The 26,500-nt window shown below is 54.6% G+C and overlaps 10 protein-coding genes and 1 non-coding gene across 11 annotated transcripts; 5 read left to right on the top strand and 6 right to left on the bottom strand.

Moving 5' to 3' along the window:
* The first annotated feature begins 42 nt into the window (after positions 1-42).
* BO86DRAFT_390 (cobalamin-independent methionine synthase II family protein) lies at positions 43-1,666 on the top strand. The gene is made up of 2 exons (XM_025672280.1): positions 43-566; positions 642-1,666. Exons 1-2 carry the CDS (start codon positions 308-310, stop codon positions 1,607-1,609), a joined length of 1,227 nt encoding a protein of 408 aa, XP_025533134.1. The 5' UTR covers positions 43-307; the 3' UTR covers positions 1,610-1,666.
* A 928-nt stretch (positions 1,667-2,594) lies between these two features.
* Positions 2,595-2,962, bottom strand: BO86DRAFT_287 (uncharacterized protein). Its single transcript, XM_025667363.1, has one exon. It carries the CDS (start codon positions 2,899-2,901, stop codon positions 2,632-2,634), a length of 270 nt encoding a protein of 89 aa, XP_025533133.1. The 5' UTR covers positions 2,902-2,962; the 3' UTR covers positions 2,595-2,631.
* A 739-nt stretch (positions 2,963-3,701) lies between these two features.
* BO86DRAFT_423739 (uncharacterized protein) lies at positions 3,702-5,392 on the bottom strand. The gene has a single exon (XM_025675414.1). It carries the CDS (start codon positions 5,317-5,319, stop codon positions 3,973-3,975), a length of 1,347 nt encoding a protein of 448 aa, XP_025533132.1. The 5' UTR covers positions 5,320-5,392; the 3' UTR covers positions 3,702-3,972.
* A 413-nt stretch (positions 5,393-5,805) lies between these two features.
* BO86DRAFT_300360 (putative FAD dependent oxidoreductase) lies at positions 5,806-10,211 on the bottom strand (the record flags this gene model as incomplete). Its single annotated transcript, XM_025667454.1, has 17 exons — positions 5,806-6,031; positions 6,183-6,298; positions 6,352-6,407; positions 6,467-6,570; positions 6,635-6,679; positions 6,739-6,863; positions 6,939-7,044; positions 7,127-7,313; positions 7,385-7,463; positions 7,520-7,658; positions 7,718-7,775; positions 7,843-8,046; positions 8,527-9,319; positions 9,377-9,523; positions 9,577-9,850; positions 9,900-10,025; positions 10,081-10,211. 17 exons carry the CDS (start codon positions 10,209-10,211, stop codon positions 5,806-5,808), a joined length of 2,916 nt encoding a protein of 971 aa, XP_025533131.1.
* Positions 10,212-10,855: 644 nt separating this feature from the next.
* BO86DRAFT_374300 (TauD/TfdA dioxygenase family protein) lies at positions 10,856-12,127 on the top strand (the record flags this gene model as incomplete). The annotated part of the gene is made up of 3 exons (XM_025670418.1): positions 10,856-11,299; positions 11,377-11,903; positions 11,953-12,127. 3 exons carry the CDS (start codon positions 10,856-10,858, stop codon positions 12,125-12,127), a joined length of 1,146 nt encoding a protein of 381 aa, XP_025533130.1.
* A 79-nt stretch (positions 12,128-12,206) lies between these two features.
* Positions 12,207-13,063, bottom strand: BO86DRAFT_394043 (uncharacterized protein; the record flags this gene model as incomplete). The annotated part of the gene is made up of 2 exons (XM_025673158.1): positions 12,207-12,707; positions 12,773-13,063. The coding sequence occupies 2 exons, from the start codon at positions 13,061-13,063 to the stop codon at positions 12,207-12,209; spliced, it is 792 nt and encodes a 263-aa protein (XP_025533129.1).
* A 2,273-nt stretch (positions 13,064-15,336) lies between these two features.
* Positions 15,337-17,710, bottom strand: BO86DRAFT_444308 (aminotriazole resistance protein). Its single transcript, XM_025676370.1, has 6 exons — positions 17,120-17,710; positions 17,030-17,047; positions 16,470-16,979; positions 16,174-16,407; positions 15,855-16,102; positions 15,337-15,770 (listed from the first exon to the last, which is right to left on the bottom strand). Exons 1-6 carry the CDS (start codon positions 17,410-17,412, stop codon positions 15,469-15,471), a joined length of 1,605 nt encoding a protein of 534 aa, XP_025533128.1. The 5' UTR covers positions 17,413-17,710; the 3' UTR covers positions 15,337-15,468.
* Positions 17,711-19,153: 1,443 nt separating this feature from the next.
* On the top strand, positions 19,154-19,793 carry BO86DRAFT_384432 (uncharacterized protein; the record flags this gene model as incomplete). The annotated part of the gene is made up of 2 exons (XM_025670879.1): positions 19,154-19,349; positions 19,422-19,793. Coding segments are annotated over exons 1-2 (241 nt in total), but the record flags the coding sequence as incomplete, so codon positions are not given.
* Positions 19,794-21,323: 1,530 nt separating this feature from the next.
* On the top strand, positions 21,324-21,395 carry BO86DRAFT_t8. The gene has a single exon. It is a non-coding gene; the product is annotated as a tRNA-Arg (tRNA).
* A 201-nt stretch (positions 21,396-21,596) lies between these two features.
* BO86DRAFT_394040 (FAD-dependent oxidoreductase) lies at positions 21,597-23,174 on the bottom strand (the record flags this gene model as incomplete). The annotated part of the gene is made up of 3 exons (XM_025673157.1): positions 21,597-21,676; positions 21,769-22,463; positions 22,537-23,174. The coding sequence occupies 3 exons, from the start codon at positions 23,172-23,174 to the stop codon at positions 21,597-21,599; spliced, it is 1,413 nt and encodes a 470-aa protein (XP_025533126.1).
* A 2,154-nt stretch (positions 23,175-25,328) lies between these two features.
* BO86DRAFT_300468 (esterase/lipase family protein) lies at positions 25,329-26,462 on the top strand (the record flags this gene model as incomplete). The annotated part of the gene is made up of 1 exon (XM_025667458.1): positions 25,329-26,462. One exon carries the CDS (start codon positions 25,329-25,331, stop codon positions 26,460-26,462), a length of 1,134 nt encoding a protein of 377 aa, XP_025533125.1.
* Positions 26,463-26,500: the final 38 nt, after the last annotated feature.

Genomic DNA, 26,500 nt, shown 5'->3' with positions numbered 1-26,500 from the left:
ATCGAAGCCCCAAACTGCTGACAAAAGTGTAAACGTGTAAGAAACGCGCTCGGACGAGACGCAAGGTCAACGTTGATCGCCACCGTCAGCCAACAGCCGGTCCCGCATGGCAAATGGGAGCATGGCAAAAACAAAAAAAAAACCAATGCGGGGCCTCGAGGGCTAGCAGGGATTCCCCATCTTTTCTCCCCTATTCTCAGTTTTCCTATTTCTATTTCTTGTCAGCTTTCCCCCTGATTCCGCTTTTCTCACTTTCTTGGTGATACAGAGCTTGAGAGAGGTCTAACCGAGCCACACCCGAGTCACAATGTCCTTCCAACTGCACAGTGCCCCGCCCTTCCGGGCCGAACACATGGGTTCCCTGCTCCGGCCCCAGAACCTGCTGGAGGTGCGCGAGAAGATCCGCGAGACGGGCGTGTCCGAGGAGGAGGCGGGCTTGCACGCGGTCGAGAAGCAGACGGTCGGCGACGTGGTCCAGCTGCAGCGGGACTTGGGCTACCAGGCTGTCACCTCGGGCGAGTTCAACCGGACGCGGTTCTGGGGGCAGATGTGGGATGAGTTTGAGGGTATGACCTTTCTCCCTAACAGTCACTGCATCAGGAGGACATAGGAAGCGAACGATGGCTGACGTGACGCTGCAGGAACCGTCCGTCTGCAGGACGCCGAGGCCTCGATGTTCCGGCTGTACCACCCGGACGTGGTCAGCCTGATCGAGAAGGACCGCAAGGTGATGCCGGGCGACTCGGTGATCGCGGGGTCCAAGCTGTCGTGGAGCGCGGAGAAGTCCAGGTCCAACCTGCACGAGCTGCGGCTGGTGCAGCAGGCCCTGCCCGAGAGCGAGTGGGGCACCATCAAGCTGACGATGATCACGCCGGCCTGGTTCCACATGCGCTACAAGCAGGGCAAGGCCTACAGCCGGGAGGCGTACGCCACCGACGCCGAGTACTTCCGCGACGTGGCCAAGGTGTACCGGGCGGAGCTGGCGGCGCTGTACGCGGCGGGGCTGCGCAACGTGCAGTTCGACGACCCCGGGATGGCGTACTTCTGCTCGACCGCGTTCCGCGAGGGCTGGGAAGCGGACGCGGACAACCTCGGCACCGTCGAGGACCTGCTGGACGCCTACATCCAGCTGTACAACGACTGCCTCCGCGACCTGCCCGCCGACTTCCACACGGGCATCCACCTGTGCCGCGGCAACTTCATCGGCGGCCGCCACTTCGCTGAGGGCTCGTACGACATCATCGCCCAGAAGCTCTTCCAGGACCTCAACGTCCACACCTTCTACCTCGAGTACGACAACGAGCGCTCCGGCGGCTTCGAGCCCCTGCAGTTCCTGCCCCCCAACAAGAACGTCGTCGTCGGCATCATCAGCACCAAGCTCCGCGCCCTCGAGGACAAGGAGGCCATGAAGGAGCGCGTCTACCGTGCCGCCGACTTCGTGAGTGCCGGCAGCGGCGAGTCCCGCGAGGAGGCGCTCAAGCGTATCTGCGTCAGCCCGCAGTGTGGCTTCAGCACCCACGAGAGCGGCTACCCGCTGAGCCTCGAGGATGAGAAGAAGAAGCTGGCCTTGGTTCGTGAGATCGCGGACGAGATCTGGGGCCAGCCTTAGGTGTGATTCTGGCTTGAGCGGTATGGCCACGGGGTGAGCAGGAGTTAAGGGATATTTTTCTGGGCATTTCAACAGCGAACGGAAATTTTGACGATGTGACGCGAGATATGTATTCAACAGACGTAATCAGAAGGACTGCGGGCGGCATGTATATAGTATAGTACATTGGGGACGAAATTGAGCCGACCTTGGATGATGAATTCAATGCAACAATTGACATTCGAAAGTGTTCCTGTGCAGAAGCGCTATCGTGGACGTTCGTTAGTCTTGCAGTCAAGAAATTGCGTGGGCTCGTCACCGAAACTGGGATGATCGATTCCGTGACGATTGAGGAGTAGGCTTAGTCTCTTCACCAGAAGTTTCGATTGAGTGCCTATGCGTCGGTAGAGCTCCCCGTGTACTCAATGAAGGTGTGTCATTCGATGCAGATCGCGGGTTGTTAGGGTCGGGTAACGGGCCAAGCAATGGAGACGGTCTGTAGACTCGCCCCTGAAGCTATCCCTATCCCGGGTCAGAACAAGCGGCAACTGCGACAACCACTGGTAGATGTGTCAGCGGAAGCACCCAAGGGCCAGAACCAAGGGATGTAGGCTAGTGTCGTGGTCGGTGGCACCAGGGTCAAAAGCCAAGATCTGCAGTCTAGTTCCAACAAGTTCCCCCTACTGCTCAGCCCTAGAATTGAGTCAATTGACCTGTCCACGGCATTCAGGCATGATGCTTTCTCATGGGCTGTTGTCGTGATTGAAGACGTGCTTTTTGACTTTGCAGAGTAAGTTGACGTGAAGTTTGGCGGTAGTGATGCTATGATGCTATGCAATTGCAAGCTGTTTGTGCTGGAGGGAAATAAGGTGAAACATCCCGATGAAAGCCTCAGGCCGCGTGGACGGAACCACCAATCAGCATTAGCAGACCCTCCGATCTGCAAAAGGGCCACGCCAGCTTCTCCCGCCACGCATCAAATCAAGTTTCACCACAACACCGTGCAGTTCCACTCGCTTAAGCTCCTCCCTACATCCATTTCCCTATTCCATCGGTTTTCCCGAGCATGTCCCGTCCCGTCCTCGCACGGGAAATCCAGGGTCACCTTGGCGACTGCACCTAGGCGCCGCCTGAGTGATCAAGGCCCTCAAGGGTCTTCTGTTGACAACTTCTGCGAGCTCAAGCCCTATCCTTGCTCTTGATTCACACTCAATGTGGCGGGAAGTACGGAGTGTCGAAGAGCATGCCAAGGGGTCAGAGAATGATCTCGCCCACGTCAGCATCTTGCCGCAGTGGCTCCTGCCATCTGTCATCCTGAGACGCAAGCTTCCCCAGTCTCCTTTTTGATGGAATCACATTTTCTTTGGTGATCCGTGGCTGGTTTGGCATGCTTTGAGCGATTGTCAATGGCCCTTAGCTTCGATCCTTGCTGGAAATAGTAACGTGGGGCCCAAGCATACAAGCTCGAGTCTGCAGGACTAGGTCGAGGGTTAGGGTGAGTCAATTCTAAGGTGCTTAAGCTTGCCGCTGAGGTGGTACGTGTAGACATCACATACCCATCAATTCGGAACAGCTGCAACCGCCGTGGTCTGTACTTGACTGGATGGTTGATCCCACCCCCCTCCGCCCACCACCATTGGGCAGAGATTATCAGACGAGGTTGATCCTCTCCACCGACGATCTGAAATCATAGGAACCATCGGCAAGCATGTCCGTCTCGAGTCACAGCGATTGTCGGAGGTTTCATTGTATTGGACCTGCAAAGACTTCATAGTCACGCAGAATAACGTCTTGTCAAGAATGACATTGATTTCGAGGACAAGCCACAAGAGAAAGAGCATAGAAAGTGCAAAGCAAAGATGAAACAGCGGGTGTCCCGTGACGACACGTGGATTCAGCCACCGTCACTCGTCATTTTCTTTTGCCCTTCTCTTTTTCCGCGTCAACTCCTGCATATCTCCAAGGCTCACGGGCCAAACCCTTCTAACCTCAGCCCTGTCTCGAGGGATTAGACTCGCCCGCACTGACCCAGGCCCACTGGCATGCTGCAGCATTATTAGTCGAGTGGGGGTCCAGCGCCAGCCGTGATCGATCCACCGTCGGAGTCTCTGGGTCCAGAATCGCCTGATGATTTATCGCGAACAGTCAACGTCTCAGAGTTCTGCCACCCGAAGTCGGCGGCTCAGGAACATGACGAGTGTCGAGGTCAGCATGGATACACCTGTATCACAGAGGGCGAGAGTGAACGTCAACCTATAAAACCTCGCCTCAATCCAGCCAATTCACCGTTGAAAATCAAGCAGCTCAGTTGATCTGAACGCCCAGTACCTGTCCTTTCCAACGAAGACAACTTCAATCTACATTCCTTTCACTTCCTTACCTTTTTAATTGTCCGTCACTTTGCCCTCCCACCCATACACCCAATTCACAAGATGAAGCTCTCCGCATTTGCCATCGCCTGTATCCTGGGCTACACCTCCGCCCTGCCCGTCTTCGGCGAGCAGGCTCCCACACAGACTGGTGTTCAGCCCACCGGTACTGCGGCCTTCCAGAACCCCCCGCCGTCTGGCTCTGCCGGACCTGCTCCCTCCGGTGGCCCTGGTGGCTTCGGTCAACATGGTGGACACGGTGATTCTGGAGATGCTCCCGCTGGCGGTCAGGCATTCCCCTCTGTGACCGTCTCCGGTGCTGCTCCTTCCGGTGGCCCTGAGGACCACCAGAAGCGTCAGGTCGAGATCCCGGCTTCCTTCACTGAGGGTGGCTCTGCGCCTACCGCTGCTCCTTCTGGTGGCTTCGGCGGTGCTTCTCCTTCCGGCTCGTTCGGAGGCACTGTTCCCTCCGGATCCCCCAATGGCCCCTCTCCCTCTGGCGGCTTTGGTGGGCAGGGTGGCGCTTCTCCGTCTGGCTTCCCTGGTGGTGCCTCTCCGTCCGGCTTCCCCGGTGGTGCTTCTCCCTCCGGCTTCCCCGGTGGTGCTTCTCCCTCCGGCTTCCCTGGAGGTGCCTCCCCCTCCGGTCTCCCCGAGGGTGCTTCTCCCTCCGGCTCCCCTCAGCAGGGTCACGGCCACCACGGCGGCCACAGCGGCCACAGCAGCCACGAGCAAGGCCAGTCCTCGGATAACACTTCCTCTGAATCCGAGCAGAAGGTCGAGCGCCGCCAGTTCGAGCAGAACCAGGGTTCCTCCTCCAAGGGATCCTCCCACGAGGGCGGACATGGCGGACAGGGCCACGAGGGTGGCTCTTCCAGCTCTAGCGGCAGCTCTTCCGAGGGCCCCTCTCCATCCGGCACCGTTGGTGGCTCTTTCCCCTCTGGTTCCTTTGGTGGCCAGGGCGCTTCTCCCTCTGGCTTTGCCAGCGGTGGCTCTTCTGGCTTCGGAGGTCAGGGTGCTTCTCCGTCTGGTTTCCCCGGTGGCGCTTCTCCTTCCGGCTCCGTTGGTAGCCAAGGTCCCTCTCCCTCCGGTTCTTTCGGCGGTCAGGGCCCGTCTCCTTCTGGCTCTTTCGGTGGTGCCGGTGCTGAGCCCTCGGGCGCTCCTTCCGGTGCGGCCCCCACGGGTACTTCCGGCTCTTTCTAAGCTTGTACTGCTGGGAGATGTTTCTCGGGCTGCAGATACACTCCTTCGACTGTTGATGTTAAGGCTGTGATACGTCTCTAGAAACGTCGTTCTTCGAATAATCGAGAAAAACATGTGGAGGAAGGGTTCAGTTGAGCCCAAGCTGTGGGCCGGTGTGCGCATGCGATTTGGGCTCCGGGAACTATCTCGATGGAGGATTATGTACAGTACAACAACCAGGCAGCTTGAATCAGACTATTCTGCCAGCTGAAGAGTTTATACCTTGAGCATTGATCCTGTAGCTTGTCTTTATTCTCATGTTGTGTATATCCGGCGTCCAAAGCAAACATCCGGAAAACATGAGTTTAACGGATCTTTCCGCCACCAACGTAGCACACCCACTCCCAACAACATACAACATACCCAAACCACCACCCCTCCAGCCCAGGTATTACCTCTTAATCCTTCACAACAACCCCCTCCCGCTCAAGCTCCCCACCCAGATCCTCACGCCCCTCCCCATCCAAAGACCCATCCCCCCTCAAACGAGCCCTACTCCCCTCCTCCCCCTCCAAACTCCCAACCACACGTTTCGCCCTACCAGACAAGCGAAATCAGCATGAACCCTTACCCCATCCCACCCTTGTCACCCTCAAAGGCGAAGCAAACTCACCTCTCCTCCCACCCCTGCAACCACGCCGTCCCCGCCGTCACCACAATCAACAGCCCCGAGATAACCGTGGCCGCCACGAACCCGCTCCGGTACCGCGGCGCATCAACCTGCTGCCACACGACGAGCGGCAGCCACGCCTGGAAGACGTAGGCCATCTCGTTCATGCTCCCGACCACGAGGGCGCGTTCCTCGTTGTCGGCCGTGCAGATCTCGTGGGCCCAGCTAGCCCTTTTGTTAGCTTGTCTTATCCAGAACCCGCAAAGGAATTCTCAACCCCCCCCCAACCCCCCACCCCCTCGTGCGAGGGAGAGGTGATGGGGAGGAGAATAAGCAGCAGAAAGGGGACAAGTGCAACGGGCAAGCAAAAACGTACGCCATGCACAACCCACTCAATCCGAACCCCGCGCCGGACAGGATATAGCAGGTCCATTTCCAGCCTATGGGAATATCCCAGATCGCGAGGGAGACGTAGCAGGTTATATTTATGCACTTCGGGGGGTTAGCTTCCTTCTTGGGGGTGTGTGGGGTGCTGGGGGTCGTACTCCGCCGAAGATAATCCACGGCCAGCGTTTGCCTCGCAGGATCGTATCAGATGTCCCTGCGCATCCCTTTAGTACGCTCTTTGTTCTGGTCCGGTAGCTGGGGCTGAAGACCTACACGCGTAGATCAGGGTGGTAACCACCTGCACGGCCGAGGTGAGCGTCGGGTAGGCGTTGATCTGGTCGATCGTGTACTTGGGGTGGGTTGAGGCTTTGAGGAATCTGTCTCTCATCAGGAATGTCTTTCGCCTCGCTGGGTAGTGACGCAAGGGGCGGGGATACGTACTGCTGGAACACCGGCTGCGCGCCCGCTGCCCCGTTGTTGAACGTGCTGTCCTCACAGATTATCACCCGCTGTCCTCAATGATCGATTCGGGCTGTAAGGCTTACATGTAAACCAGCGTCAGCATGTAGATATGCCACGAGCCGAAGATCTTCTTCAGCTTGGCCTTGGTGTACGGCTGCCGGTTCTGGCGGCCTTCGAGCTGCATCCGTCTCTGCGCGAGTTTCACCTCCTACCCAGCAGCATCAATTATCAGGTCCGTCGTGCAACGTACTGTAGTGTACCGGAATCTGAGGAAGCGACTCACCTCGCGGGACAAATACCACGGCTCCGAAATCTCCGGCACGTCCGGCAGGACGAAGAACCCGCTCAGCGCGACGGGGAGGGAGACGATCCCGTCGACGAGGAACAACCTATGACACAGGTGAGTTACACTTTTCCAACTCTGCTCAACATGCTGTAGCAGCTGTAGCAGGGGTTCATTCGGGGATGTACCACTGCCACCCCTTGAACCCACCCCTCCCGCCCAGCCGGTACACCCCGGCCATCAGGTACCCCGAGAACATACTGCCGATCCCGCTGCTCGTGTGGAAGATGCACGATCGCTTGGCGAGCTCGTCCTTGCGGTACCAGCATCCGATTATATATTGCATTCCCGGGTAGAAGGAGCTTTCGGCGAGGCCTGTCGTCCCGTTATCTCGAGTTAGATCGGATGCGGGTGCGCTGGGGTAAAGTGGGGGAAGGGGAGAGTACCGATGAAGAAGCGCAGGACGTAGAAGTGTGTTGGAGTTCTGGCTCGGGAGAGTGTGAAGGTTAGGACTGTCCAAAGGAGCTGGTGTTTCGTTAGTGCTGGGATGGAAGATGAATTGAGGGTATGGCAGGACTAACCTCCATGGCCGGAATCCAGTAGCGAGGGCGCACCCGCGTGAGCAGCATGTTACTCGGGATTTCGCCAATGACATAGCCGACGGTCCAGCAGGCTTGCATGTAGTTCAGTTGGTTGCCGTATAGCCCGAGGTCTTCTTTCCTGGTGAGAGTTAGTCGGTGTTGGAGTAGGGATGTGGGTGTTTAGGGCTGTGTACGAACATCCCGGAGACGAAGGCATTGTTGATGTTCACTTGGTCGAGGTATTTGATGAAGTAGCCTGAGAACCAAGAGGTTCAGTTAGAACTGTAGGTGATACTTGGTGGGATATGTTGTGGGAAGCCCACCCAGAGATGCAAAGGTTAAGATAGCCGTGTCAAGCTTGAATAGAAGTCGTCGCTCCTCAGGCGACTTGTCGAAGGTGTCCCAGATATAGCTGACCCATTTGCGCTTTGGGGCTTTTTGAACAATGGGTTCCGGCGAGGAGGTGACGCTCTCGTCTACTACAGCTGGTGACGGAGCCATTGCAGCTGTCGTCCTAGTCTGAGGATCTCTGGCGGCAAGCTTCGAAGAACATAGAGGGTATGGAAGTCGCTTGCATGATATGACATCTCATCCTTATGAGCTCACATGATTACTATGAGGAGCAGCATGGCATATTCTTCTCCGATTGAACTTTGGCGACAGACAACCTCATCCAGCAGCGAGCTCCACCCCCGCTGCAACGATATCGGCGCTGAGACAATACACCACAACTGTACGATCATTATTTACCCCACTTACGCCATTCGTGCAGGAGAATGTCAGCCTGTAAGTGCTCAAGTATCTCGGAGATAAGAAATGCGGGCGGTCTAAGGCGTGGGGGGAAGAAATTGGTCACTGGTTGTCTTCGGGTGGTGTGAAGCTCGTCATCGACGATGCAGATGATGTGCCTTGACCAAGAGCTGGTCCCGGCGTAGACCCTACTTCGGCTTTATGCGCTAGGCTGTAATCTCTATTTCTACCAATATCTAAGGTTGCGGCCTATTGACATGAAATCCACTGCTCGCCGACGCCACTATCTCGTCTCGAGCTCCCCCCGCCAATCAAGCCCTTGACTCGCTCGCGCTGGATCGCCTTGGCCGCATGCCAGGTCTCAGTATGGCCGTCAATAGCAGGTAACCCCCGCTGCTCTCGGTACCCATTGATCCAGCCCATCAAATCATCCACATATACCTCCTCGACATCTTTGAGCGAGTGAAAGGTCTTGCCGCTGCCTTTCGTCCTGATCTTCTCGGCATACTCCTCCCGCATGTCACCCTCCGACGGAACTTGAGCGATCCCAGCAAACACGTTCGCAACGACGATCGCCTGGAACTCAAACAAGGTAAAAGTTGCTGTATAGTAGGGGACGCCCACAAAAGCGAGAGTGGGATCTGGAATGTAGAAGATATCTTTGTGTAGGTTGTGCACTTGCGTTCCGTCGGTAACAAGGATCGTCCCATTCGCTTTCTCGGCTGGTGTCGCATCGTCGTGGAGTTCCGGCAGGAAGGGCAAGGTGATATGGTAGCCAGTGCAGATAATCACATCGTCGATCTCGCAGAGTTTCTGACCGGACTTGAGGTGGATGTTCAGGGGGAGCGCTTGGTCGTCGGAGACAGTTCCGTTCTTGTTGGTGATCTCGAAGCGCTCCACCTCGCCAACTCTGGCCGCATTGTCAGGAAGAATGCTGGACGGCAGGTCGAATATGCCATTCCGCGTGCTTTGGTAGACCCGCTTAGCAAAAGGGCCGATCTCTTTGGCTACGTCGGTGGAAGACACTCCGCCTCCGATGAGTAGAACGTTCTGGTGCAGCTGTTAATACTGTTCGTCTTTGATTGGGTCTGTGATCAAGACTCGTACCTTGTCCTTGTACGCTTCGGGCCTTCGATAGCCTTTTGAATGGATGATCCGCGTGGGCCATCTTGTCTTCGTGTCTGATAGGCCTGGAATATCCGGCACGCGAGGCGCATGGTAGTGACCGGAAGCCACAATGACCGCATCGAATGTCTGGTCATGCACATCAGTACCATGTTCTTCCACACCCCAGTTACAAGACTCACAGCTGTCTCCTCGTGTTCGTTCACTATCTTCGATTCTCCATCTTCTCGCAGAGTCGACCAGGTGACATGCCACTTATGCCCGTCTTTTTTGACGCCGGTCACGCGCGCGCCATAGATAGTGACGCCATCGGCTCCGGCCTTTCTCGACGTGTCTTGGATATACTCCTTCATCACCGTGTGGCTGACGAACTCCGGTGTGCCCTCTGGCCAGGAATTGAGCTTCACGCGCATCAACGTCGTTTCAACATTGTTCTTCAGGCCGACATAACAAGGCCTACCCCCGTCAGCACTGATACAGCTCCAGCACGAATGGCAAGGCTTACCCAGGCGGGGCATGCTTCAGCGGCAGCGAATTCTCCTCAGACTGTTCGCCTTCTCTGTGTCTCTCAGATATGGAGGGCTTCATAGCCGGATAGTTCGGTTCAAGAGGCTTCCGCTCGTCGTAGAGCCTATGCTCCTAGTTAACACAACTCTGTGCCCACCGAAAGGAGCGATCGCACATACCACACACCACCCGCGGCATGGTTTCGCTCGAAGACGGTGACATTGATGCCCGCAGCAAGCAGATGGCCTGCAGACGTGACGCCGCTGATGCCGGCTCCAATGACAGCGACGTGTTGGATTTGGCGGGTCATGGTGCTGTCGTCCGTGCTGTCGAGAACGAAGAACCCAAGTTTGCGTAAATCTCACCATCTTCTGGAGCGATGGCCGTATACGTTGTCATTAAGAGTACGGTTCGTGGGCCCATATCGCTAACGCTATCCCAAGCGCATAAGGTGTAATAGTCCCACTCACTGGACCGAAGCGAAGGTCCAAATTGTCCTAGGGCCGATTATCGCTCGAACGTCAGCGCCCCGGTTCACGAGGGTGGAATTGGCCAACCGGATCAAGATGCTGGATGAATTACAAATGCAGTAGGATGAGGCCATCGTATCCCTGCATGGTGATTTCTAAGCTAACTGCCGAGTGGACACCTGTGCGTGTTGGAAGTTTCGGCTGGAAGAGATAAGGACTGACTGAAATGAGGGGAAGAAGACAAAAAAGAGGGGTTTCTGAGCATAGATCCCAAGACTTCCTGCTCATAGGACGAGTGAGATGTAAAGGCGCAATGCCGTGCAACGATGATGTGATCTCGCTGCGGATATTGCGCGGTGTTATGTCTGGGGAGATATCCGGCTGGATGACTTAAATAATGGACATCAAAAGCGATACCTGTAGCTAAGACCAAAATTAGGTCTCAGGAAAATAAGTTCTGAATCAATCAAAATAAATCGTACCCATGGCTCCAGCACCGATTGACCCCCGGATTGTCGATGTGGCGGAACCGTTGAAGCAAACCCTCCCGCTCCCACCGGCAACCCAGGAACGCCTGGAGAAAGCAGGAATCGATCTCTCGGAGGGCTATCCTTATCGGCCGTCTCGTCCTTTGTATCTGGACGATGTCTACAGCATCCGCGACTATGACCGCGAACATGTGGACCCGGGTAGCCGAGCGGATCCAGAGAAGAAAGCGCTCTTGTCCGCCGCCAAGGAGGTGATCCACTTGACCAGGCACATCGGAACCGAGATAGTAGGCCTACAACTAAAGGACCTCACCGACCAGCAGAAAGACGAGCTGGGCCTTCTGATTGCGGAGCGCAGTGTGGTCTTTTTCCGGGATCAGGACATCTCGCCCCAGCAACAGAAGGAGCTAGGCGAGTGGTTCGGCGAGATTGAGGTCCATGTAAGCATCTGAGCATCCCATGACTACGGAGCGGGCGGCTGATATTGTTCTGCGTATTTAAGCCTCAAGTGCCGCAGGTGCCTGGCGTTCCTGGCGTGACAGTAATCTGGCCTGCTCTGCAAGCAACAGAGCGCCCGGCAAACTTTCGCAACCCCGGAGGCGCCTCCCGCTGGCATACAGATCTCGTCCACGAGCGCCAGCCCGCGGGAGTGACCCACCTACACAACGACACTATCCCCAGTATCGGAGGAGACACCCTTTGGGCCAGTGGTTACGCGGCGTACGAAAAGCTATCGCCCGCGTTTCGGAAGATCATCGACGGTCGAACTGCAATCTACCGATCTGCACACCCTTATCTAGATCGCAAACACCCGGAGCAGGGCCCCAAGTATGTCGAACGTGAACACCCCTTGGTTCGTGTCCATCCTGCGACCGGCTGGAAGGCGCTCTGGGTGAATCGAGCAATGACCGACCGTATCGTAGGCCTTGATAAGGCCGAGAGCGATCTCATTCTGGGCTACTTGTGTGACGTGTTTGAGAAAAACATTGACATCCAAGTGAGGTTCAAGTGGAGCCCTAAAACGAGTGTTCTTTGGGACAACCGGTCAGTCGCCCTACATTCAATGAATCAAGCAAAATCTAACAACTTGCAGGATTACCATCCATAACGCCAGCTGGGATTATGAGGGCACTGAGCCAAGGCATGGCACTAGAGTCACTTCCTTAGCGGAGAAACCGTTCTTTGACCCGAAGGCTCCGACCCGCCGAGAGAGTTTGGGCTTGCTGGACAATGCCGAGAAGGAGGAACTAGCCAAGGTAAACAACTGAGGAAGGACCGAGAATGAATATGGTATAAGCAGTGGATTGTTATCCCCGCTTTAAATCCATGAAATGCAATGAAATTTTATCATTTCCGCTCGAGTATATAGAGCCAGTGGAAGACATCCGGCGTATGAGCAAAAGACGAGGTCTCGCCTTTCGGGGCCTTCAATGGAGTCCGAGAAGCCAAGTTCCAGTATCGAGCCAAGTAAGGCAAGTTATCATAGCGCATAGTCGAGTAGGACATCGTGGCCCAGATGGCCCCTTTCTGCGTCAACGGTGCGAGATGCAGAGCCAATACCTCCACCGGCGACAATGTTATCGCTCCAGATTTCTCCACGATCTGCCGGATAGTCGGGCATGTGTTCGATGCTTCGGAAGCGGGAGCGAATGTCAAGGGCGCCGCCGTCGCGATCGCATCACTGGTGCTCTTGTCAAATACCACATCGAAGGGACCGTACGCGATCGTCCTGGAGACGTCATCCCAAGACCGCAAATCGGCTTGCATCCAGTGCATCGCCTGCGACTGTTCCTTGGTGGCTTCCATTTCGCGACCGATGCGGACGGCCTCGGAGGAGAAATCGACGTTCTGTCACAACAGCTTCGGCGTAAGTTTATGATGTCAAGCAAATGCAGGGGCCGCTCAGGACTAACCAGTATTTGACTCCCACACCAGCCACGCTTTGTGAACTCGTCGCAGAGTTTTGATCCCAGCTTCGAAATACCGGGACCGAGGTGCAAGGCACGAGGTGAGGGTGCTGGCTCATCGAGCGCGGGGCGGCGGTCCAGATGCGACATCACCGCGTCGATGAGCGGTTCGCCTGGGTTCAACCATTCGCCCACATCGCGGCCACTAGAGAACTTATTATCCCAGAAGACTGGATCATCGTAGTCTGGAGTACCTGTTTGCTTCGTATGTGGTCGGCTATTGCCTGCGGTGGCCATTCTCGGGGGGCTGCGGGCGAAGAAGGAGTTGGAGACAGTTTCCAGGCTCTTCCGTCGGTCGGATAAGATTGCAGCCACGTGATGCTTATCTTATCGTCCAGGCAGCAATGTTGGCGCCTAAGGCATATATATTTAATCGAACTCTCTCGCCTTGTACCCGATCCACTTTCGATGGAGTAGTTCGTAATTTCCATTCTACTATTGCCTCTGTGTTTCCTTCAACTCAGTATAAAACATGGCTCAACTTTTGAAACACCCTGGCTCGCTCGTTCACCATGCTAACGAGGCCTCGGAGTCTTCATCAGAAAGTCCAATTGATAACTCCCTCCTCAGGCAGATTCCCACTAATGTTTCGCAACCTTTATACTACAACACCACAAGCCCTCAGCACAAGCCCAGAGCCGAACCTCGGTACTTCCGAATCCTTTGTCCGTAGAGAGAAGTCCCTGTGTAATACCCAGGCTTAAGGCAGCGAAGATAATTATCCCAAGTGACATCCCATAATTTGCGCAATTTTATGATTGTGATGGTGTGGGGCGACGAAGCGACGAGTTCAACAAGCATTGCACCAAGTGAGACTTCCTCCAGCCAATCTAAAGCTGTAGGATTCTCCAGCTGTTCTCCAGCCAAATGCAGGAATCTTTTTCTCTTACTGTTCAGGCGATGGGGAGTCTAACCAGATGAAGAAGTGTGATGTGGCTACTGTAAAATGAGTGTTCTCCGTATGCAATAGTCAGGCTGAATAAATCTCACCAAGTACTAAATTGGTTGTTTGTCTTCACAAAATCTTAACAGGATGACTATGGGAGTAGGTTGTGAGCAATTTTGGGTGTAAATCCCTGGACAGAAGCGTAGCGCTAGTTGGTAAGGGTCTGCTCGGAGTATAGAAGAAATCAGTCGCAGCCAATCAATCCTGTTGTTTCTCGAGTAGGTAAGACACAGGGTTTCCCGAGTCGCTCACGGATTCCTAGCCGATGATTCAATTGGCAGAATAAGCCTTGTGGCGCCGTCTCGTAGTGGGGAGTCGTACCGAGCCAATGCTGCGATGCGGTCTCAGCAATCGAGTTAGTGTATACTTACATGTCTCAGAAACCTCGCGCTAGCTGTAGGCAAGCTTCAGGCACCAGCAAATCCGAAGACTCAGAATCTAGTTAGGTCCTACTGTACTTTTCTTGAGCTGGCAATTGAGACTCTCCTACGGCATTGAGCCGGAGTTCAATCAGCTCCCTACAATATGACCAACGGGACGAAACAAGAAACAAGATGATGGGCTTCCACTGGCCACTGGTGCCGTTGGGGTTGTTACTTTTGCCAGTGGAGAAAGACAAAACTGCGCCCTGTACTGCCGCAGGAACTATGAAGCCTATGATTCTAGTTCTTCACTAGTATGGAGCTTTCTCGTGAGAGACGTCACTTCAAAGCGAGCTATCAAGACGCTAGATAAGTGTTTTAAGACATATCCAAGCCTTTTTCATACAAGCGACTCTCCTATACATCACTGTCTTCGGCCGAACCCTCATGTCACCAATATCGTATTGCAGAGCTCAAGCCCTCATCCAAGAACACGAATCCATGGATCGTGTTGCCTTCGTGTCTCGTCTCTCCATATCTGGAATCCTGATCTCGTCCATCTGCTGGTACTATGCGGTTTCTCGCGGCGTCGATCCTGACGTGAAACACATTCTATGGTGTCACGCTATCTCCACCATCTTCCCCCTCTTTTGCTACCGCTGGCCAGCGCATCAACGACCGACCACTGCCTGATTTGCGGTATCTTCTGCATCTTGATGACAGCGACACAGTATCCAACCTCACATCTCGAGAAGCAATGCGTGCAATAAGATCTCGTGAGGTTGAAGGAGCTTGTCTCTTACAGGGATTGGATCGGTTATTCAGATGTATGCGACGTACGGAAGGATGGGGGTAGTGGGCCTGATTGATATTGGCTAGAAATTAGGACTTATCCACAGCCTCTAAAGACTGTAAAGATTTCAACAGGTCGCATTCAGACTAATAGTACAATTTCCCACCATGTATAACTTCAAACCTATCTCCTTTGCATCAGAGCCGATCCGGGTGTCTTCGTTAATTTACATTAGATAGAACGACTGGTGCTTTCTCTTCTACCATCGCCTTATTATTTCCTGCATCCCTGGATTAGACATTCTTCAGACTCATCTATTGTGCTTTCATTTGCTACCCTTCCATTCTATCCTGTTAGACCCGCGAAAGGAAGCAAAATTTAAAGTTACTATTCACTCGTGCTTAGCATGGATAATAGCTGTTTCGTTGCCATCTGTCAACGGAGAAACAAAAGATGTTCCAGCGTCCATCTACCCTAGGCCTCCGTCACAACCAACATGCGGCGCTACAGAGCTCAACCTGGAATAATCCCAACCGATCCATCACTCCGTCTTTAAGCCAATCCGCCCAACATTCCGCAACCCCCACAACCCAACACCACAAGCCCCCAGCATTAGCCCAAAGCACGTCCAGAAGACGGCGCGGTAGCCAACCATGAGTGCCTCGGGGGACTGCTTGTCCGCAATCGAAGAATCCCGCGTGACACCCGCAGAGATGATGGCGAAGATAGTGAGTCCGAGAGAGGTTCCGAATTCCGCGATCGTGTTGAAGACCGCACCCGCCAGGCCTCGCGTCTGGGGGGTGAAAGCGTCCGCGACTATCAGGTTGGCGATGGTGAAGATCACTTTTTAGATGTACCAGGGGCCATTAGAAAGTTGGTCTCATGTTTGTGGGGGAAAGGGAAAAAAGAGAGGCTTTGGAGACTTACCATCAGCCGATAGGGGACTTAGCAGGACCGCCCAGAAAGCGCAATACCACCAGGACCATTGAGGGTCGATGATAGCCATGAGCAATGGAGACCCAGCGCTGAGCAGTGAGCTCACAAGCACCAAGTGATTCGCATGCACCCGATGAACCAGGAGGCCTGTCCCCAGGTTCAGGAGAACTCCGATGATGACATTCGGTAGGAAGCGAAGAGCAGACTGAAAGCCCGATAGCTCTTGAACCTCTTGGAAGCTGCCGGATGGTGGTTAGAGATAGTTCTTCCCAACATGCAGCTGGGGCTGCGTCATTTGGGACCAACCTACAAGAGACTGAGAATGGTTTCCACGCCGTTCAGCACCGCCCAGGAGAAAAGAACAATGACACACATGGACGAGAAGGCCGTATTCTTCCACAGAGAATTTGGGATCAAAGCAGGCTTTCCTGCCCGTTCGCGCCTGCCCATCCAGACCCAAAACCCGGGAATCATGGCGCCCGCGCAGCAAAGCAGGGCGATATTCTGAGCCTTGTGGACATTTGAAGGGTCGTCAGAGATAGTACTATAACCATTGTTAGCAGGTTCCGCCCGCCGCCAAGGGTGCTAGATGTGTAAATCACATACGCGAAAACATAGGAGATGATTCCTAAGCAAGAGCTTGAAAGGATTATGCCAATCCAGTCGATCTCTGCTCTTAGCCTGCGCAAAGTGATGGGTTCACGGGCGGCATCCGGTGGAAGTTTGAAATAGTTGATTACCATGAGAGTGCCGGTAGCGCCGGCGCAAAGATAGAAACCGAATCTCCAACCTAGTGAGGATCCTTGGAAAAGACCCCCAAACACAAGCCCGACCGCAAATCCCAGAGGCTGTCCGAGACCCAGGCAAGCGAAGCCGATGTTCCTTGGCTTGCCCATTGGTAAGGTCTGTGTCAAGATGCTAAAAGCTGTGGGAAGACACATCGAAGTTGCGATGCCTTGGAAGGTCCGGAATAGGATCAGCTGGATCCCAGACTCTGCTACTCCGCATCCTAGAATGAAAGCGGCGAGCAGAAGACATCCCAATAGATTGATCATCCGGTTCCCCATGAGGTCTGCCATTGATCCTGCTAGAAGCAGGCAGCATCCGTTCGCGAGACTGCGGCGTGCTTAGCAATGGATTACCTACGACGGAGACTGGCCACTTACTGGTACACCGATACCGGCCTAGTAGCATCATATATGCTCTTGTCAGACAGCCGAGCCCAGTTTGAGACGTATAGCACTGTAGAATCTTACCACATCAATAGGTTATCTGGTAGGCTCAAATCGGCTGCTATCACAGGTAGTCCGATAGTTGAAAGCCCGCTGCTCATGCTTCCGACAAATGTGATGCCAGTGAGGGTCGTGATGAGAATCACCATTCTGCTGCGCGACAGTGTAGTCGCTTGCACATCTTGGGTACTGTCGATTGACTCTTGCTGTTCGGACAGGGAGGTTCGAGGACGCGTTGTGTGTTGAGACAACAGACTTAAGTCACGCAAATCTAGGACCGGGTCTGTTGTCTGAGCGATAAAGAGAGATTGAGACATGATTTCTCCGTCCTGAAGGCCGTCCGCAAGCGAGTATGTGAACGGAGGTAGTCGATAACATCGCTCGGGTAGGAACACTTGAGTTTATGTTTCGGCGTCAAGATTGATTGAATCGGAACAGCCCGCAACAGCGACCCGGTTGGCGTACCGACTGTGATAATACGTTGTCGGGGTAGCGGGGCTCGCTAGCTTCATAGGCGAGATCAGACGCGCGCTCCAACGCTAGCAAGAGCTAAACCAGGGAAGGGAGGTCGACGACAGACTCATCATATTCTCTATCTACCTACCTGATTTAGAGAGCTCCTCGAGATGCGTTATGGAAGGTAATTCCGGAAGCCCGGGAAAAGAAGCGGGCACATAGTTCACTAACTAGGTATCCGCTGAGTAAGCTGCACTGCAATGGGTGCACAATTTCGGTTGTTGCTAAGAGCTTCTTCCATAATGTATAGACCGCTGGCATCCATATCAGCCCTATATCCTGATAAATCAAGCACTTGGAGACTTTACGTGAGATCATCAGTGCTCCAGAGTTATAAGACTCTGACCACAAGAGAATGTGGCTTGAGCGAAAATACATCATTGTGGCTACGGAGGGCTCTGTCACGACGACTTGACTCTATACCCCTGTTTCGATAGGGGACAGTGTTTCAGTTTCTAGGCGACGCCGGACTAGAAGATATGAATAGTGACATAGTCCGGGCTGCCACCTCAGCTGAGATTTAGAACATGAGGCGTGAAAGCAAAATTGATGAGAAGAGATGGCGCGGACCTGGGAGAGCAACACCTGAGGTATACATAGAAGTAGCGGAGGTAAGTCACTTCATCTCGACCAAGAGGTAAGGACAGAGAGACAAGACCACTAGTGTGAGGGAGCCTCGGTGGAATCGTCAATATCACAGTAGTTGTTGTTAGTGACTAAGACCAGCGTGTGGTCTGTACTACCATGAGCCGACGTGCTGTAGCAGGTACAGTACACCAAGCCGGTTCATTTCTCCAAGCCTTGCCACGCTGCATCTACATCTTCATCCCTGTATCCATCTTTCAGAATCTGGTGAATGCTATCATCAAGTAGCGCGGTAGCTCATGGTTATATGGCCTTGACGAACTTGGTGAATGAGACAAAGAACATTCACCTTCGGGTTGCTATCATAACAACATGCAACTACCATGCATGAAGATGTCTCTAAACGCCGAGGTAACCTGGCATACTTCATGTCTCAACCATTCTCTAATTACCACACCTACTCATCCCGCCCCTCTATAGCCCTCGTATGCATAAGTAGACTGATCATCGTGGTGGGAGCAAGAAGGTCTACGAATCAGCGGCTCCCCAACTCGGCCTGAGATACCCTTGGAAACAACAACGCCACCCCAGCGTCAATCAGTCCATCCTAACGCCTTACGGCAGCAGTGCCTGGGGGCCATCTGGTCGCACAGTAGAGATGATTGTCACTCGTACGGGAAGAGGGGAGCTCAACCGGCGGTCGGTTCCAGGGGCGACATCAGCGCCAGCGTCGACCCGGACCATCAACGCCAACCAATAACCACCCATCCATCCAATCATCCAGATCATCGCAGAGCAGGGATAAAGGGTGGTGCAGTGGTATTTGTTCCCAGCTGTTTGTGCTGCATCGCACACCCTCTCGTGACTACCCCGCGTTTCTGGTGACGAGACGAAGGACATATAAACCTTGTGTCACCCAGCACCTCTGTCAACACAACACGGTTGAAAGAGCTTGTGGTCTTGACTTTCCTTCCTACAACTCACAGCTCTTTCTCCCTCTCATCCTTAGATTCATCACACAATTCATCTACCCTCTCAACCTCGAAGATGTCAGCCCCTCAGATCATCCAGGGACTCTCGTCCGCTGGATCCACCCTGGGTGCATACTCCAGACAGCAGCTGGCGACTCTGCGCAACCGCTTCCTCAACACAGGTAGGAGACAACAACAACAACTTCATCAAAGTGAAGGCGCCAGGAGCCAAGGTATCTAACCCGTTCATCCAGAGAAGCGAAGAACAAGATACCAGCTCGTTCAGACTTCGTTTACCGTTCACCGACCGGTCTGGATTGCCGCGGGCGGTGCGGCCTACACAACCATGGGCGCCGTCTACCTTACCCTACGCTACATGCGACATTTAAAGTAGACCTTTTATGTTCACCTCACGCGACTTTCGCAGGGAAGGGAAGGGGGTTCAGCAGATCGAGTCTAGCTGTCCGAGGCAGTCAGACCTCGTACTTTCGACGACACTAGTCACATTGTCTTTCAAACCAATCATTCCATTTATCGAGGGAGGCTTTCGAGGACGGGATCTTCCAGGTGATGACCTACCGGCGTTTAGGAGGGTTCTGTTTATTTTTATCGAGGGGGCGAGGAGATGGAACACAGTACTTCAGGTGTACTTAGCTACTACTACTGCCTAGTATCTTCTTAGCATCATGCATCATTAATCTTATGAGTCAAATTCACAAAGATAAATGTCGTATAGAGAGGGGCACTGCGTAATAAGAGCATCAGCCCGCCAGCCTCAGGGAGGGAGGGTTGAGGCAGGGTCAGCGTGGACTACAGCCTGACCCCCGGTAGACTTCAGAATTCATGTCCCTTTTGTTACTTCGGTTGGGTTGGATGCAGCCAATGCGCTCGCGTTGTAGGACAGGGATAGGCGTCGCAAACAGGCAATATAGGCCAGGTCAAGGGTTCAGCACACCGAACAGGCACACACGACAGTAATATACTCTAAACCCAACCCATCCATTGGATCCCACCGGACTGCGTCAGTGGCTGCTCATGCCATAGTCACTGATTGTAGGTCAAGGTGGTCTGATCATCATTCGTCCACTCATCCATCACCTTGACAACAAGCATTCTCCCTTCCTACATATGAAGCCTGGGCTGTGAATAAATGTCCCCCGGGCAACAGAATCCACCACGCGCCTGAGCCCCTGAATCCAGACCTCGAAGAAACAAGCCATAGGTAATGTTCACCGGCGCCGGATGGAAGTGGGCCACTACCCCAGATTTTCTGTTTCGGCAACTAAGGTTTCGTCCTTTGAAGCCGGGTCGCTCCTTTTTCGCTTCTAGTCTACTCCTGTCTGAGAATATTACCGTGATGGAGGGTGGCCCGTGGGGAGAAGAAGGGGGGCTAGTAATCAAGACACGAGTGAATGATTTGCTGCAGTCGGCCTGTCTCTTTGACATTTGTGTTTTACCCCGCTTTCTGCAGTGGCCAGTCACGGATGGAATTTGGGCAGGTCTTGTTGCATGATGAATTCTCCCCGGATCCGTGGCTACCCCGCATTGACTGGAAAGTCGAAGTTGGAACCTTGAAGCTGACTACCGCTGCCTAAATGATACTTAGCCAGTTACTTGGCTGGTACTTTGTCGTGACTGGACTCGAGAGAAAGGGGCAATCTTTACAATCGCTTGTAGAGGTTCTATCAGGCCTTCTTATAATCGATAAAGTATGGTACCTGGGGGGTGTAGCGTGTGCCATATTATTTCATGCCTCCAACCACTTGTTTGAGCTACTTTAGTGGCTCGATCGCTGGGTACCGTACGGTTGAGGTTGATTACCCCTCATGCAGGGCAACATGGTGCCAGATATATCTTTGACCTGCTATCTGGCAAAGGATGACCGGGACGAGATTGTCTTGTCAAATATGGTAGGGTGGCGAAAATAGGAATAAATACAAGCACAAAAGACAAGAAGTCTTAGATTAACTGTACTGACATGGGAAGAGAGAGGGAGTGATAGGGTTCCATTCAAACAAAGAAAGTGCAGTGTTGATGATGGCTCCCACTCGAGATCTAACCAGATTAGGACTGCAAGAGAGGTCCGAGTCTTATGACCTGATGTCAAAAGCTGTGGGCTGAAAACAGCAGATAAACAAAACATTTTTCAACAGCAAGGCCTGCTGGCCCAATGGTAAGGCGCTTGACTACGAATCAAGAGATTGCAGGTTCGAGCCCTGCGTAGGTCATTTCTTTTTGCTTTTGCCCGCTCATACCCGGCTCCCCTTCTCACTTGTTGAGTCTCACAGTCTCGACATGCCTGGAACCTGCTTAAGGCACCTCATTGAGTGGAGAGTGTGTTATTCCAAGACAGATAATTGTTGGCAGCCTGAAAGCGACCGTGAAAGCGCGTATAGGTCAGCTGTTGCCACAAGCCATTCACTTCACATTCACCCGTCTCTCGCTAGAACCCGCTCGACATCACCTGGAAGATCATATTCAAACAACGCCTCCTGCTGCTCTTTGAAGACTTTTGGAAAGCAACCTATTCCCGCGATCATCTTCGGCGTCAGCATCATAATTTCTTGTCGCCAAGCTCGAGTACCACGATAGAGCACTCACCCATGAGCCACATAAACGTATACATCACATACTCCTGCACAAGCCCCATATCCCGCTTCCGGTCCTGCATATTCTTCGCCCTCGAAAGGATGGTTTCCACCCTCGGCCGTCTCATCGCCTCATACTGTTTTGCAGCAACCTTGATGGCTTCCTTCTCCACTCTGCCACTAAACTGCTGCCCTTCCTCAGCATACACCCGCCGCAGCTGATGCGCAAGGAACATGACCAGAGCTTCGACATCCTCCAAAGCCTGCGACGACCCCTGCCCCGAGGTCGGCGGTAGCGAATGTGCAGCATCGCCGACGAGCACGACCCCGTCCCGCTCCCAGGTCGGCAGCTGCGGCGAGGTCCAGGTCGGCCACATGCTCTCCACGCGGATCTCACGGATGATCCTCTGGACCACTGGATCCGTCCAGCTGGCGTACCGCTCTCGCAACTGTCGAGTGACATCATCTGTATCGATACTCCTGGAGTGGGGAGGACTCTTCTCGGTCGCGTACGTCGACCACCACGCTACTGAATCCCCCGGCTGCGAGACATGGCACGGCGAGGCACGATATGGGTCCGAGCTCGCACTTTCCGCGTAGAAGTAGCCGAAGAAGCCGTTCCCGCCGAAGATGAAGTTCATTGACCCCGTCTCGACGAGGTGTTTGACGCTCTCTGCTGGGATGAAGCCGCCCACACCGACCAGGCCTCTGCACCCAGACTTTGAGTCAGCAATTCCGGGATTGACCATGGGTATGGGTATATGACCGGAAGGGGACATACTCGTAATGCGGGGGATACGGGTCCGCCTCCGCCTCGGCAAACAGCGCATGCTTAACCGTGCTTTTCAGCCCGTCGGCCCCGATCACCAGGTCCGCATGCACGGGGGAACTGTCATCGTCGAAGCAGACGCGATTCCGCCCGTCCGCGACGGCGACCACCCGCGAAACACGCTTATTGGCGATCGCCGTGTCGGGCACGGCGCGGCGTAGACGGCTCCAGAGCGCATGGCGGCTGATCGCGAGCATGTGCATTCGAGGTCTCCGATCTGGGCCCTGGGGACAGCCGCCTGTCCCGGATGATTCTAGCTTGACGAGGAGCCGACCGTGCTTGCTTTTCAGATTGCTGTGGTCGACCATGTATCCACTGCTCACGATGTCGCGCAGCAGATCTGCGTCCAGCCGGTGGAGCACGTGGAGCCCGTTGGGGCCGACACCGAGACCGCCCCCCACGATCAGGGTCGACGAGTGTGTGGTACCCTGCGCTCGCTCATGCGATGTGGTCTCTGGAGATGTATTGTAGGGCTCGTAGATTGTGTATTCGTGGTCCGGGGCCGGCGGTGCGGGCTTGGGGAGGTGCTTCTGCAGCGCGAGGTACGCCGTCAGCCCTGAGATGCCACCGCCCACGATGACGATTTTCATGGCTTGTGATCCGCGATACTCAAGACGACTGATGAGGTATGTTGAACTACAGATCTGTAGCGATTCTGCTGAAGGTCTCCTCCACTGCTGATTGCGATGAGAAGGTTGAAACGATGATGTAGGTCGAAATACGAGCCACGGATCATTCGGCACAAATAGAGTTTCCCAGCCTTACTGTGCCTTCCACGATAGCAGTTGGCGCTGGAGATACTTCACTCTTTATACTTTGGAACAAAAGTCATAATCATACGAAGCGACTTTGTCATCTACACGAATCCCTACTTATGGTGGTAGTGGGCTGAAGGGTTTCGAGCTGATTCGGTTTTGATCAGGAATTTCAACGAAAGAACTCCCATCAGAATGCCCTTGAGTCGCACAGTCAAGCATGATGCCATGACAGCAGCTTCTGAATCCGGGGAGCCGTCAAGTCATTAGTTCTGTTGGGATGCGATCGAGCGGCGTGCTCGATCTGGAAACACTCAGGCACTATTCAAATCCTGCTCAGAAAACACAAGGTCGTTACCAGTAAGGATCGATAATTTTTGGTCGCAGAGCTACGAAAGATGATCAGATCATAAGAGCTGTCGATATGCCCGCGAAACCAAACATGGTCGATGATCCGGAATCCTTGACCATTCCAGAGCCCTGATGCCCCGGCCAGCACGAGCTCCGTAGAAGACACGACCGCTTGCGTTCTGCTTGACAAGAATTTGAGGATTTGGAAGACTGAACCGTTTCATAATGCGCCTTCAAGGCGCGCATGAACTGTTGTGGAGAGAACAATAACCAACTTGTGAAGCAGAGCATTGCGAGGTCTTCAACATTCGAGGTGACAACAAGGGTTTATCTGCGGCACATGACATGAGGAAACCCCCTCGATGACAACCATATCCAGCGCGAAACCACGGTCTGTTGCAGCCAGCGGCCATTCCGGGCGAGGCCTTGCACTATTTGACGGACGAAAACGACTCAAAATAGACCTCGAGTGACGCTCACCCCTGCAAATCGGATCCGTTCGTTTTAGACTCGGAATGAGGATAGGGTTGGCTCTTACAGCGTAGGGTCCACCTAGACCCCTTCACCATCAACAACGCATCTAGGACTACTCAGAAACACCAGGTTTTCTACGTTGCTCGCCCCGGCGATGAGCGAGGTGCCATGGTCTGGCCCTGTTGTTCTCGCTCGGCCGAACATGCTAGAACCATGTTCAAGATAGTGGCAACTTGCAGCTGGCTGGTCACTTTGTCTAGATCACCTGAGCTCTAAACCGAGCGATTGGGCAAGGCTCTTGGCAAAAGCAGCTGCCCTGGCGTGAAAACCACGGCACCGTATAGACGGCTCGCGATCTCATACCCTGAAGCAATAGGGGCGCAAGCGAAACCAATAATGCCTGAGATTGTGCACTGAAGGGCGAAGACACAGCACAGACACAAGAAAATTCACCGCTCAGGTTGCGGCAGCTTGAACCGAACACGAACCAGCCACAATCGCGAGGAAAAATAGAACAATAGCGCGGCTGGCTGGAGCTGCATCGCCGCTGGTATGAAGCTTTCTTCTCGGGTTGCTTATCTCGATTCAGCTAGTGACCTGATCAGCCACCCACGACTAGTTCGGAGGTCGCCAGCTGAAGCGAGCGGCTGAAGCCCAACGCAGCCTTGAAATAGGGAGATACGACACGGCCTTCTCCACATTGGATTTTCATGGTGGAAGGGAGGGTGGAGCCGCTTCTCGCGTCTGTATCGGCATCTCCGCCAGAGGTAAGAATTGCCGACGCCGCCAAGGGAAAAACCACGCCCAGATCTCAAATCGCTGGTTTGTTTTGGATACTGTTTTCGCGACATCAGGGAGTGCTCTGTGCTCTTTGCACGCGATTGACTTTTTTCTCTTCCACTCGTGGACGCTTGACCAACTGTGACGCCCAAGAACCCTGAACATATAAAGTCAAGGGTCGATCGACAGGATGATCCTCTCCGGCCGTGCCATCCGGAATACCCACATAGTGTCTCCTCGTCAGAGCCAAAGAGACACTAGAACTATACATCCCCCAAGATCACGATGAGCTTCGTGCAGATCCCCTTCTTCGACACCTACTACAAGCACCTCTCCACCTACCGCCATTCCCTCCGCGCGCGCAGCACAAACCTAGCCAGCACCATGCTGGGGGGCCACGGGGTTCCTGCAGTGGACATTAACTCAATCGACAACCAGAACCCCGACCCCTCCACAAGCATCTACCCGCGCGTCTCCGAACGCGACGCCCCTTACTCCGTCCCGGAATCCTCCCTCCGCGCCGCCATCCACATCCCCGCCGACTTCCAATACGGCCGCGACGGCAAGACGCCCGTCCTCCTCGTGCCGGGGACGGGCACCCACGGCGGCGAAGCGTACGCGCCGAACCTGACGAAACTGCTCCGCGACAGCCCCTTCGGCGACCCGGTGTGGCTGAACATCCCCGGGCGGATGTGCGACGCCTCCGCGCGGAACGCCGAGTACGTCGCCTACGCGATCCACTACCTCTCCGCGCGGTGCAGCACCCCCCGAATCGCGGTGATCGCCTGGTCCCAGGGCTGCATCACGACGCAGTGGGCGCTCAAATACTGGCCCAGCGCGCGCGCACCCGTGCAGAGCTTCGTCGCCCTCGCGGCGGATTTCGCCGGCACCGTCGCCGCGTGGGCGCTCTGTCCGTTCCCCGGCACCCAGCCGGGCACCCCGGCCGTGTGGAACCAGACCCGCAATGCCGGGTTCATCAAGGCTCTGAGGTCGGGCGGCGGGGATTCGGCGTATGTGCCGACGACGTCCATCTACTCCGCCACGGATGAGGTGGTGCAGCCGCAGTCCGGGCCGGGGGCGTCGGCGTTCCTGGAGGATGCCCGCGGCGTCGGAGTGACGAATTGCGAGCTGCAGGCGCATGTCCCGCGCGCCTCGCCGGCGGGGGGCCGGTTCTGCTCCCATGAGGCGGTGCTGTATCACCCGCTGGCGTGGGCGCTGGTGGCGGATGCGATCCAGCATGGCGGGCCGGGGAGTCTGGGCAGGATTGATCTCGGGTCGGTGTGTATGCGCGGCCGGGCGGAGGGCATCGGGTTGGTCGATGCGGCGCGCACGCAGGCGCTGGCGGCGGGCGCGCTGAAGCGGATTCTCTTCTTCTCGCCGAAGTCCTGGCGTGAGCCGGAGTTACCGGGTTATGCTGTTGGGGAGGAGAGGGTTGAGGTCGAGGGGGCGGCGGTTGGGGACGTGGTGAAGGGACCGGCGGTGGTTGTTTCGGAAATGTCGGGGTTGGTTTCGGTATAGCAGGTTTGGGATGGACTGTTACATGGGTTTGGCGTTGG

This window comes from Aspergillus japonicus (assembly GCF_003184785.1).
Source record: "Aspergillus japonicus CBS 114.51 unplaced genomic scaffold BO86scaffold_1, whole genome shotgun sequence".
Lineage (NCBI taxonomy): Eukaryota > Fungi > Ascomycota > Eurotiomycetes > Eurotiales > Aspergillaceae > Aspergillus > Aspergillus japonicus.
Note: the sequence above shows the minus strand (reverse complement) of the source record. Positions and strands in the feature narration are given on the sequence as shown.